The sequence below is a fragment of the Ursus americanus genome, chromosome 27, assembly GCF_024610735.1.
Source record: "Ursus americanus isolate L20-20 chromosome 27, mUrsAme1.1.p, whole genome shotgun sequence".
NCBI lineage: Eukaryota > Metazoa > Chordata > Mammalia > Carnivora > Ursidae > Ursus > Ursus americanus.
In genome coordinates, this window is record NC_142153.1 from 38,045,623 (window position 1) to 38,059,145 (window position 13,523).

Genomic DNA, 13,523 nt, shown 5'->3' on the forward strand with positions numbered 1-13,523 from the left:
GGAATGCTAGAAATATCTGTCACATTCCCCTTCATATCTGTGCAATATCACGTGTCTAAGTTAGACCTTAGAAGGATATTTGGTGATTTCATAAAGAAGGGATACGGGAGGTTTGACAATGGTCAGAGTTTTACGAAAACCACAAGGAGATTGTGGGGGGGTTGACAGGGGGAAATCACCATTCCCACCTGAAAAACACCTGTTTTCTGTGACTTTTAGGACCCCAGTCCCTAGAGCTGGTACAGGCTTTATACTCTTCTTTCTGCGCAAATTCCTCTTTTGCAAAAAGAAATGAAACTTTTCGGCCCAGGAGCACCTGGGTGGGTCAATCGTTAAGCGTCTGCCTTGGGCTCAGGTCATGATCCCAGGGTCCTGGGATCGAGCCCCACATAGGGCTCCCTGCTCAGCAGGGAGCCTGCTTCTCCCTCTCCCTCAGCCTGCAGCTCCCCCTGCTTGTGCTCTATCAGATAAATTTAAAAAACCCAAAAAACAAAAAATTTTTCGGCCCAAGGTCCCTCTTGTCCATGTCCGGCTTTCTCCCTAGCCTAGTATCTTAAAAGCCTTGAGATTAAAAGCTTTCTAGGACAGAAACAGATGGCAGAAGACCATAGAATCAATAAATTTGCCTACTGATAAAAGTACAGTTGCTGTCGTTTCTACCAAAGAAATTTTAAAAGAGAATTAGCTCAATTACTTACCTTGTGTGTTTTAATTGTATTACTTTTTTCTCAGTACAAACTTTAGTTTACCAGTAACGTGCCACAGTACTGATGTGAAAGCAGTTTATAAACTGCAAACTAATTATCTTTGTGGCTCCCACAACTCCTGGAATGGTGCAGTGCGTACAGAACTCTCCCAGTCACTATTGGTTGGTCAAAGGAATGGAGAGAGGACCAACGATGTAGACAAGAGAATATTCGTTGATACGGAAGAGCCTGGTAGAACCCATAGCTGGCTCTCGCCCAGGGTCCATGGAAGGAGCCCCTGCAAGTGTTGCTCGCTTGCTTTCTGAGGTAGTTGGGACTTCTCCGCAGCAAGAATCGATGCTGAAAATATTAGCAATTTTCATTCTTTTTTGCCGATATTTTTAAAATATATTTACCCAATATTACATGTTTACTCAGTTTCATTTTTATAAAATCAGGACTTCCTCCATGGGTGTATTAGTAAAATAATTCATGAACAAATGACTTCGTCTTGATGGCGCTCTCTTCTGAAATGTTGGTGTTAAGGAGTCAGCTTGGAGTGGAGACCGAGAACGTGCCCCAAGCAGATGCCGCTGAAATACGTTGTTGTACCTGCGATGAGAAAGGAGGATTCTAGGAGGAGAAAACCCAGGTCCCAAATTGAGATTCTTATCAGTCACCACTAAAATAGGGTGATTTTTTAGGGTACACGGATAGTTTCCAAGGTACAAGAACCTTCATTTCAGAAGCCAGAGATAGCATGTGCTCCTCGCAGCAGTTCTCTCCTTGTTACTTGTCATGATTATGTCCCTATTGTGACTTGCTAGAGAAGCAGCCAATACTCTTAGACGTGCTTCCGGATGGAATGTTAGGAAGATGACAGTAGGGCAGCCGAGGGTTTGTAACTCAGCTTTGAAATAGCGGAGGTAGACTGATCTGTTTCATGAACTGAGTACCTCTGTACTGCTGATTGAATAAGCCATCTTGTCCAAGATCTCCTCTTCCATTGACTTGCCACGCGGTACAAAGGATGTCCAACTAGCTAATGGGGCCCCCTTGTGTGGGGACACTGTGATAAGCCTCGTTACTCCCTTCCCTTAGTATTAGGGACTGTGTCATGCTGGTCTTCACACCATTTAAAGACAATGATCACATGTTACGATTCCTTAACTAGAATAATTCCGGGGTGGTCAAAAAGATCTCGCCTGCTAAAAATGTCTTATTTGAAATAATCAGACCCAAAGCGAAACCACAGTTCTTACACTCGACTGCACACAAAAGCAAATCCGGTGTATTGAGGGGGGCAGTAGAATAAATGATTGAATAGTAAATGGCATTTCACAGTTCTCTGCTTGCTCACCCCCAGAAAAGACAAACTGGGCATAGCCTTGTATTTGTGGAGCTGACTCTGTGATCTTTCGTGAGCTATATTCAGATGTACCGAGTAAATAAAGGAGTTTCAGCTTTTACACATTTATGTAGGTATATATGGGTCTCTAGCTTCTCATTCGGGTGCTTTATCGCCCCTCGTCCAAGCTGAGCAGTTTCGGAATGAGCTTCTGAACCATTTCTTGATAATGAACTTAACTTTGCGCCCATGGCAAACCCGTGACTGCCACTGACATTAGTTCTGAGACTCCGGGAAGGTATCAAAGAGGGATCTCAGAGGAGGAAGGACAGACAGGGTACAGAGGGCCCGGATTAACAGACTCAAAGTAGTGCCCAGAAAGCGCAGGTGATTTGGAAAACTCAGTGACAGTTACTCCAATTAGAAAAGATGTGTCCATGCTCGTTGACGCAGAATCCTGTCTGAACAGCCTGACATCCGTGCCATGGTGTGTCCTCCTCGTGTGTGTTACCGCAGGAGCTTGTGATGTCAGAGAAATGGAGAGGCGTCTGCCACAGGACAGAATGGACAGAGTCGCCTTTCCTTTGATGGGCAGCTGACATCCGAGCCTGAACACTCCAGCCCGGAAGCCACGTTGCCGTGCTGCTTCTGCCAGAAACCGCATTAAAAACAAAGCCCATTTTATTAATATGTGTCTAAAAATGGTTCTAGCTCCCCCCCCTTTATTTTCTTTTTTCTTTTTCTTTCTTTTTTTTTTTTAAGGTTTTGTTTTCATTCCAGGTAGTTAGCATACCGTCTAATGTTCGTTTCAGGTGCACAGTGCGGTAATTCAACACTTCCATACAACACGCGGGGCTCATCATGACAAGTGCCCTCCTCAGTCCCCATCACCTGGCTCCCCCATCCCCCCACCCACCTCCCCTCTGCTAACCTTCTGTCTGTTCTCTGCTTGCTTTGTTCATGGAAGGAAACATTTAAGACATGGAGAATAATTTTTAAGAAATGTTATCAGATCACTTAAAATCATGGGAAAACACTACAGTTGATTTCTGCATTTGCTATTTTGTTTAATAATTTTGCTTTAAATTTTTAACCAGAATTTGTGTTCCCAGGGACATCAGTAAAAAAAAAAAAAAAAAGTACAGGCAGTTGAATAAAGTGACTGCTATACATTTCAAACATTAACATGAGCTCTATGAAAGCAATGCTTTTGTTAATACTCGATTTAATCCAATTTTCATCTACAGTCTAGTTTTAAGATATAGTTAGTTCTGTCCAGGTTTGAAAACAGAAAGGGAAATAGGATATGTGTACGTTATTCATAGTACTTGAAAAAATTCCAACAAAAATAAAAACAGATTAGTCAGATTTTCTCAGTGTATCTCGGTGTATAATGTAATAGAAACTTTCTCAGGTTTTCTCAGTATGATCTGCAGGGTTTCGATAGTTGCAAGGCTATATTAACCCTTTCTGTGTGTTCCGTTTAGCATTAATGTTCTGGGTGTGCTTAATTGCTCCATAATGGGGCAAGAGTAAATGCAGCTTCCGGAAGTGTTGGATTCCCTCTTTAGCTATGTGACTGTCTAAATCTGACAGCTGCCTATGTGTGTACTTCCACAGCTCCCCTCTGACACAGTGATGATCCAGTCATTTCCTCTAAGACTGAGTTATGTACACCAACCGTTTTAAAGGATGGTTGGACAACAGGACGAGAAATTGCACGCTGACAACCAGTGAAAGGGAACTTGTTGTTTTTTACTAATCACAGCACTGCAGATCCACAGTGAGGTATTTTCCAGAGACTATCCGGTATCTCCAGCTCCGACTGGTCCAGCGTCAGCAGCAGCCCTCACCCCTGGCTACCCTAGTTTCTCCGCCTCCCAGAGAGCCCCTTGCCTGTATTCTCAGGTCCTGGCAGGCTTTCAGAATGTCTAGAGGCTGCAGATGCAGAACTCCCGTGGAGAACTCTCTCCCTGGGGGGGGGGGGGGGGAGGCAGTCTGTGAAGAAGATAAGATGATTGGGGGTACCATCCACATGCTTCAGATCACCCCAGCTCCTCACTTCGCATCCCTCCCATCCATCGCTACCCCACCTCACACATGCACACGCACACCCTTCAGAACGCATTTCCCAGACCTTGGTTCATCCCAAAGTTCGGTATATCTGCCGTTCGTAAAGTGAGACACCTCCCCAAATAAATACATATTAAAAAATTAAACTTCTGGGGAAAATGTTAATGTACAGAGATACCACATTGCATCTCTGGCTAAAAGCTGGCTTTTGTTCAGTTTAAACCTGTTTTAAGAATTTAAGTCTTTTATATAAACTCAGATTTTCCCATCTCTGAGCCCTGTAATGAAAAGCGGTATATAAAAAGCAAAAGCTGAAAAAACTTACAGTTTATCTAAAGGAAGAGTTAATTTTTAAGTACTTCGTGAACAGAAGGCAAGCATCAGCTAGAAGAAAGACTTCTTCCTATTTCCAGCGCTAGGAAGGGAAAAAAGGAACCAAGGTATAGTAAAGGCAAGCAAAGGGTGCCCAGAGGGATTGGAAGAAAGTTCTTTACTCGCAGATGTGGTTTTTAAACTGGATCGTTAGAGTCAAAGTAACAAAAGAAAGATTGCGAGAGTGTTCTAATCCGGGGAAACAAAGTGGCCAAGTATCCGGAAGCATCACACAACTCCCGTGTGAACCAAGACCTAATCAGGATGACTGAATCCTGAACCTTTACGTCCCCGAGGAACGAGTTTAGGCAGTGGGTGTTTGTAATTCAGAGCTCGTGAGAGAGGGAACACCCCGCAGCTTATCTTCCCGTACTTACCTGTATGTGCACGTACAGTTCAACATGAGCTCCCTTAGGGGCCTGGGGGGCTCAGTCGGCTAAGCAGCTGCCTTCAGCTCAGGTCATGATCCCAGGGTGCTGGGCTCGAGCCCCCCATCAGGCTCCCTGCTCAGCAGGGAGTCTGCTTCTCCCTCTCCCTCTGCCCCCCACTCATAGGTGCTCTCTCTCTCTCTAGTGCTCTCTCTTCTCTCAGATAAATAATTAAAATCTCAAAAAAAAAGTTAGCTCGCTGATGCTTTATTAATTTAATAAAGAGTTCTGCTTTTTTAACTTAATTAGTAAAGGACGCTTCCTTCTCCTTAACAGGGAGGTTCCCACAGGCAAGGGTAGTCAGTCCCACCTGGGACTGGTCCAGGCAACACCAGCCCCAAGGGAGGCACTCTGTCCCAAAGCGGTTGTGGCACCTAAAAGAAGATGAAAGTCTTTAAAGAAAAGGAAAGTCGTTACGTGTGACATCGCAGAGGCACGCTGATTGGCAAATTATGAATTTATTTCAACCCTCCTAGGCATCGATGAGCTGGGAATTTTGCGCTTGCCCTTGGGACATCGCGCACTTCCCATTTGCCCACTGACTAGCTGGCATTCGTTGACTCACTCGGCACACTGTTCGGTCAGGAAGGACGTGTCGGGTGCCGGGTACTCGTGTAGGTGCCGAGTGTGCCGAGTGAAAAGGCGCGTTGGCCCCTGGCCAGGAGCTCCGAGTCCACGGAGGGAGACAGAAGCGAGCAGTCGTGACGCTGATGAGCGCAGAGCTAGAGTGTTAGACGCGCTGCGAGGGTAGGAAGGAGGACCATCTCCGTCGGTTGGGACTGGGGACAGGCACGAGGCGAGAAACCGTGCCCAAGACGGGTAATTTTGAAGCTTCGTCTTAAGGATGATGAATAAAGGCTAGCAAGAAGAGCTAGCGTGTTCTAGGCCAGCGAAAGCCTGTACTCGGGAGGCAGGATGGCAGCTTCTGGAAGGAACATACGGCCCGAGCATAGCACGTGTGTGGGGAAGGAGGAGGGTGGGACCTGGGCAGGTGGCCATCCTGCTCGGGTCGGGCTTGTATTGACATGTGTGCTGGGCCGTCCTGGGCAGACAGGGCTCTTATAAAGGAGTCTAACTGGGAAGCAATGTGGTCGGTCTGGTGACAAGGGGAGGACGGCTTTCCCATAGAAAGGAGAGGCTACAAAGTGAGGGTGCGGCTGTTGGGTAGGAGAGCGTAGCTCCAGTTCCAGAAGGGAGGCCTGAACTCTCAGGCTGGGCACCGAAGGTACCGGGAAAGAGGCCAACCCATCGTGATTCCGGAAATGACTAGAACTTGGTGGCTGAAGGCTAGTGGAGAGGGGGAGAGCATCCCCCAGCTGAGGACACTGGGTTGTAGGCAAGCCCTGAGTTCTGCTTTGGAAACTATGAATTTGAGGTTAGCGTGTGGTCCAAAATGCCCGGTCACAACCTGGGAGACGCCAGGCTGCCTGGAAAAAGGCGTGAGACCTGGAAATGAAAACTCTGGCTTCCCGAGTGACTGATTTGGTCACTTCCTCCAAACGGTGTGACCTTGGGCAAGTCACAGCACCCCATCAAAGTGTGTCCTCACCTGTGACATGAAAGGCTTCTTAATGATCAAAACTCCCTTCCTATTTTCAAACGTCTTTGATTCCGACATTTCTCCCCAGCTTTTCACAGAGTTCCCCTCGAGGCTTATTCCAAAAACAACAACAACAACATTTCACCAGTTACCAGATCTCCTTTGCCAAAACAGTTAAGACACATTTTTGTCAGACCTAGTATCTTACATGTTATGCTGGTGTTAGTAATAGCAACTTATAATAATAATAATTAAATTTTCTCTTTCCAAATAGGCTCCCTACTTTTTTTTCAGCTTTTCCAACTGATCCCGAGTCTCCTTGTCCTCATGCAAGGCAATGCCCTTTCCCGGGTGGGTGTCTGTATCTGGCAGAACAAGGGCCAAAACAGAAAGAGGAAGACAAAAGAGAAGCGTGGCTTTGTCCTCTGAGCACTTCTCGGCCCCATGGAGTAGATCTGGGACGAGGAGGGCATGCGCGGTTCTGTCTTACGGATTCTTTGAAGCCCAAATTCCCCTTGACATCAGCTCTCTGGCAAGCTGACGCCTGTTCTCTAAGCAAATGAGTTCTGCTCATTCTCAGCCTTCCTCAGTCAATAAACAGAGTTTTGTTTTGTTTTTTAAAGAAAGGGGACTTAAATATGATCCTTCTCTTAAGGATGGTCAATCCAGAATATTTCAAACCCCAAGGGAACTAATTCTGGAACATCCTGGCTTGGATGCCTTCGTCTTGAGGCAGATGAATTTCAAAGCTGGGCATTATCTCCTCGTCACGACTCCCTGCTCTGGTCATCATAACTGTGTGAGGAAAGAGGCATTGGGTCCCTTTTCTTGGATTTGATGTCTGGATAATATGTCCTGTCCGTGACCGTCTATACTGGGCTCCATGTTCACAGAGAGGGCTGGACCAGAGAGGTGAGGAAGGAAAGGTCACCAAGCCTCTGCTTCTCTGAACTCGTTTTCTGAGGTGTTAGAACAAGAGAATAGTGAGTGGCTTGACTTCAGACTACTGCCTTTTCTGGGTTTATGGAGCAAAGCGCTGGGCCGAACTTGCCCCCAACAGCAAAGACCTGTGACTGAGACACAGCTGGGCAACAAGGCAATGTGAATCGGGTTAGGCACCTCCCCGGCCCGTGCAGTTCTCACCGCGCTCATCTCGAGATCATCTCAGCGCTCGAGACCAAAAGCATGTAAATTAATCCTTTGTCCCTGCCATTTTTGGTAATATGTAGGTAGCAGGCAACCCAGTGCCAGACGGACTCATGATTTAGGACTTGCTTGATTGCTATGCGTTCCTGGGTGATGGAAGCATTTTACATTTTCTCTCCAGAACCTGATTTGTGCGGATTTCTAACTGATAATATTGCTACTGAACTCAAAAAATTACGGCTTGTCTCTGAGATAATTGTTAAAATGCCTCAACCTCAGATTCGTTTCTAGAATGGGTCCATGTAAATTCTTTGGATATTAGTGCTGCAAATCACAGTGTTGTCAGTAGGCCTCCCAGGCAGCCCGCCATCAGAGGTTTAAATCCGCTCCGTTCCGCTGTGTCTGCTGTCGTGCGCCCTTCATCAGGAGTGAGGCTCGAGGGATGACGCGGGCACACGGTTTCGCTCTGAGACGTTAGTGAGTTTACTGTACTTCACTGACGCAACAGCTAAGATGTGCCACGTGAGCGCTGTGGGGGGGAATATTGCCCTAACAGATGGCGAGATTAAGGGGAGGTTTTTATGGGGGGGCAGTGCTGGCTATTAAGCTATGGAAGGAAATGTGAACCTAAGGAACTCTAGTAGTTGAAAAAGAACATTCTCCCTCTGTGTCGGGGGACAGTGGGGAGCAAGCAGGTTAGGTAAGTCTCCTTCATAGGCATCCTTACTGTGTCCTCACGAAGCAGCCCCCATGGTAGGCTTGTCCTGGGAGGGCCCCGGGGAAGGCGGGGAAGGGCCAGTCTTCACTCAGACTTAACTGAAACGTTTATCCCCAATGTCCTCACACCACCAGCTCCTGCTGTCCTAACCTTCTCAGAGCAGGCCTTTGGGCCGGAGAGACCAGTCGTATAAAACATACATTTTTAGCTTCACTCTCCTATAGCGGAAGAGAATAAAGGTTTGGGAGGGGGCATCGCCAACATTCTATGAGTAAATATGTAAGTTTGGCTCATCTTTGAGAAAGACCAGCTCAGTCTCAGGCTGAATCATGAGCGTACATAAGGGGTAAAGAGTGTACCGCCCCTGAAAACAGCCCTGCCTCTCCAGAGTGATCATTCCTTCTCTTCTCTGGTCTACTTGCTTCTCCGAAGCCCTACTCTAATTTACACAGCTTTTTCTCAAAAGCAGGAGATAATTTTAAAAAACATAATATTTGATGAGAGAGGCCATTGTATGGGAAAACACGGAAGACAACAGATAATCCTGTTGTTGAGTTTTAAAGCAAGTTTTCTAGAACAGCACATTGTCTCCGCTTGAATAAACTTGCAATATCAATAGTCTGTTGACTTGGTGTTGGTAACAGTCTGACTCAGGCGATTTTTCTCTCAGTGGAGGAGCCGCAGAAGATGTGTAAGCAGGGAAGTACTAGGATATTGGTGTTTCAGAAGATTAATCTGCTATCCGCGAATATGGGGGGGCAAGGAGACGCGCGTTTACCAAGAGCGGCCGTGGGACTGGGAACGGAGGTATCTGTGAGATTGGGAAGGGAAAATGGAGAGTGGGAACCTCCGTCTACAAGGGGGAGAGAGGAAATTTCACGTCAGGATGAATCCAGCATTTCATCAGCTTCCATGGGAAGCGCTGGCTGCCTGACCTGTGAGGGGCCTGACGAGGGCTGAGGCTCTGACTCTCTGGGGCATTGATCAATAATCCCGCTGCTTAGGAAACTTAAAAAGAGATTTAAAAATATACCACAAAGGCTAAAAACAGCAAGTCTAGGCAAAAATGCAATCAAAATTAAAGACGAGCAAATAGATAAACATCAAATAAGGGCATCCCATCAGTGGAAGGGCAGAAGGTCATGAAGAGCCTGAGGGAGGTTGTCTTTTTCCAGTGAGAGTCCTTTGTGCAGAGGGTCAGTCGGGAGCAAAAAGAATGTGCTGGGGTATGAATTTGAAGCTATGAGGCCGAGACCAGATGAGTGGAATGGAGAGCATGAAGCTGACGTTCTATTCAGGTTCCCCAGAGCCTATGGCATTGTAAATTCAAAAGGCTAATAAAAGAAAAGATACACAAGCTGGGCAGGGCTGGTTCACCACCAAGGCCAAGCAGCATTAACTCGAGCCACGGAGTCGCACAAAAGCAGACACTATGTCCCGAGGCAAATATTTGATGGGAAGGCCGCTTTTAGTACAGCGGGTCGGAGCATTCCTGAGGACAGCTGGACATTTGCTTATGCGTTGTTTCTCTTCTCTTGACGAGGTCAAGGATTCACCTGCCGTTTCTGAAAGTCATCCTTGACCATTTATCTTCTCTCAGTCCCTTCTCCAGAGAGCCCTGGTAACGTTAAGGTCTCTCGTCCATCTGGTTTTCCTTTCTCCTGACATGGGTGCTAATCTGTGGGAAGAGTTTTCGCGGATCCACGCTGAAATGAAAAACATAAACGACGTGGAGAATTTTTTGCCAAGCTTTACTTATTCCTTTTAAACAGCAGCCTCTTACCCCGAAGTGAGGTCCTTTCTACCTCTGGTTCGCTTCAGTGGCCTTTCTTTATGAAAGGATGGAGATAACAGGGATTACTTCTTTAGACAAAAATGCTCTGTCGGTGCCTGATTTTTTTCCCCGGTTGGTACAGTTCGCAAGTCTGGGAAGCGCTGGCTGCCTGACCTGTGAGGGGCCTGGTTAGGCCGCACCTCTGAGGGCCCTTCCACGGTAGCACCCGTCCTGACCTGCCTCGTGCAAGCACCTCGGCCTGCCCGCGCCTTTCATGTCACCCCAGCCCCTGCTCTAAAGGCCCAAATTCAAGACTCCTGGGGCCCAACCGGGAAGCTGGGCCCCTAAGATGCCAGCCTAACCCCGTGTCATTCTGAGTGTACTTGTGTTCTTACTTTACGAAGAACCAAGGGCTTCTAGGTTAGAGCCTGGGTGAGCTGCATCCCGTGGTCTGCCGCGGCGCGCTCGGCGTCTTGGGATACGAAATGCCTGCCGGGCAGGACGCGGAGTGGGGGGTGAAGCCAATGAAAGAGCAGAGGCAAAGGTTGGAGAAATGCTTTCTGCAGCAGAAAGGTGAGTGCCTGCTTAGATTGAATGGAGCTGGAAAACATAAACGAGCAAACGGGTCAGAAAGGGCAGGTGAGTGACGGCAGCAAGAATGAATCCGCAAGGTGCTTGCCGGTGGCTTCCTCTATAGAAAGCAGCAGGCTCTGTGATTTACAGAACGATCGCGGACCTGGGGTCCGGTGCACGGAAGCCCCACTAGGGCCCCGTCACTGGAAGCCGGGAGAGCCCGATCCACAAGCCTGAGCACATCGTGTTTTCCTTTTTCCATCTGTAAAATGGGCGGGGGCTGGGGGAGAACGCAGGACTGAACTACCTTCTCCGTAGGAGCATTCGGAAGGACGTTCATTGCTTCAAAACACAGTCGCCTGTGAGCAATGTAGAGAGATGCCACATGTGTGTCCAGGTGGAGGTTGGGCCTGAAGCTGGTTTTCTCAGTAATCCTGCACACGCAAAGCTATGCGTTTGTTTTTTCAGGAGCGGTAATTTCTTCTAAAGCAATGACGGCGGCAATCCATATTAGATTGCTTTCGGTGATGTCTTCATCGGCTAGGGGGCATTTGTGCTGGTGGGGAGGGGAAGGACTCTGCTTTTTTTATTTCAGCTCTGCCTTTTGTGGGTCCAAACAATGATTACACTTAACGGCACATTTCCTTTCTCTCGGCTTCTCCCTCCCTTGCTTGCCTGTCCCGAGTGCCCACGAGTGCCGCTGGCTAAGCAGCAAGGCAGACTGTCAGATCAGGTCGGTCAGACCCTGGATCTGACTGATGCTGTCCCCCGGGATTAATGGGATCGCCTCCTCACTGGCCCCCGAGCAGATACCGTCTCTCTCCTCCTCCTCCTTCCTTTCTTCCTGTCTCTACCATGGCACTACCCTTGCTGAATCTTCTCTGCCTTCATTACCTAGAATCTTCTCCTTCGGGACTAACCACAGTTTCCAAAACTACCTTTTTTACCCTCTAAAACCCTCTCCTTGTATTGCAAAGTATCATTTAAGTCCTTTTTTCTACCCCTTATTCCCTGTTGCCCCATATTTACACCTATCATTGGGATCCTCCCCACCTTTTATCCCCCTGCCCTGGGAACTTCTTTCGCTAGGAAGACCCTTTGTCCACCGTTCTGCATCTGGGCTTATTGTAAGGAGGACATGGTGCAAGTCTTCATCTCGCTTAGACCTCTTCTTAACGAAGCAGCCTCGGTATCAAGCTGAAATACAGGCTCACCTGTGTTGTGGTCCCAAGGCAGTGCCTCGTGTTCCGTCTGGAATTTGTGATCTGTTTTTTTCTTTCTTCAAACCACACTGTCACTTTTGAAATTTTCTCTGGTGCCGCCACAAATAGAAAAGTCACTCAAAAATCAGTTCTCTACTAAAATGTTGTATCTATGATGCATATTTATGATTATAGGACAGCTTTTAAAAACACATCCTAACGTTTTAATTATATGTTCCTCCTCTATTTACATGCTAAAAAAGTAAGTGTATAATTGGAAAAGCAACTAATCATTAAATGCAGGAACTAGTACATTGCATTTCAGTAAACATAATAAATCATCATTCAAGAGCTCATCCATTCCTACAACGTCAGTCCAGACGAGATAGCATCTCACCACCCCTGCCAACATTTAAGTCCCTATTTACCATTATGAGGTATGTCAACACTGGGAAATAAGAAGGTCTTTAGGGGCGCCTGGGTGGCTCATGGGGTGCCTGGGTGACTCAGTTGTTAAGCGTCTGCCTTCGGCTCAGGGTGTGATCCCACGTTCTGGGATCAAGCCCCACATCAGGCTCCTCCGCTATGAGCCTGCTTCTTCCTCTCCCACTCCCCCTGCTTGTGTTCCCTCTCTCGCTGGCTGTCTATCTCTGTCAAATAAATAAATAAAATCTTTAAAAAAAAAAAAGGTCTTTAAATGGCTTTATTTTATTAATTTGTTGAAGATGTCACAAGATACTACAAGAATATTTTTACATACCATATACAATGTATACATACTGTTTTGCAAAGTTTCACATATTCCTATGGCACTGCGTAAGTTAGTAAAACTTAAAAACTGATATAACAGCGAATTAAATCTACTTTGTAGAAAAGATGGTGAAGACTAAGGAATTTAATATCAGTAAACATGTTCCCTTTGAAACAGCAAATTAGATGTGCAGGGCATTTGGGTCACACTTCAGAGAAGAAGATGCTGAGGAGGAGGGCTCTTCTCTTTACTCTTGCTCTTGCTGGTGAGGTTTTTCTGTGTTAAACAGGCTTTCGATTACTTCAAAGCATGTTTGAAGTCCTCACTCTGCGTGGCTCACGCACAAAGACAAATATCCTTCCCAACGTCCGCAGCTAATATGCCACCCCTGGTATTTAAAAGTAGGGAGAACCTGCCGTTCGCTCTTTAACGCCGAGTCGGTGCCTCTTTTGTGCAGCTATGACAGCGAAGGGCGTCTGACAAACGTTACGTTTCCAACGGGAGTGGTCACAAACCTGCATGGGGACATGGACAAGGCCATCACCGTGGACATCGAGTCATCCAGCCGTGAAGAGGATGTCAGCATCACTTCAAATCTGTCCTCCATCGACTCCTTCTACACCATGGTTCAAGGTAAACATGAAAGCATCACTTGAAATGGAGAACCTTAAATGCCACTAGCACCCCCATAAAATGTGGTGACCCCATTTTCTAAGATGAGCCAGAAAAGGGAAGGTGAAACCATAAATCCCTAGAGATGTTGGTGAAACAGCTCCGTGTCTATAGGTAGTGTTCATTCCGTGATAGCCACGTTATCTCGGATCACCTGACTCGTACTCCGGCTTCGGAAAGCACCTTCACTGCAGCTGTTCACGTGCGCCCTCAGACCCTTGCGGAGTCATCTGCTGCCGT

General features: G+C 47.0%; 1 protein-coding gene across 7 annotated transcripts in view; it reads left to right on the top strand.

Moving 5' to 3' along the window:
* The window catches only part of TENM3 (teneurin transmembrane protein 3), a 589,152-nt gene that overhangs the window by 553,714 nt on the left and 21,915 nt on the right, over positions 1 to 13,523 (top strand). For all 7 annotated transcript variants that reach the window (XM_087856505.1, XM_087856504.1, XM_045785848.2 and 4 more), the window contains one exon: positions 13,069 to 13,244. In XM_087856505.1, the coding sequence (XP_087712631.1) occupies positions 13,069 to 13,244 (176 nt within the window). The remainder of the gene's footprint in view (positions 1 to 13,068; positions 13,245 to 13,523) is intronic.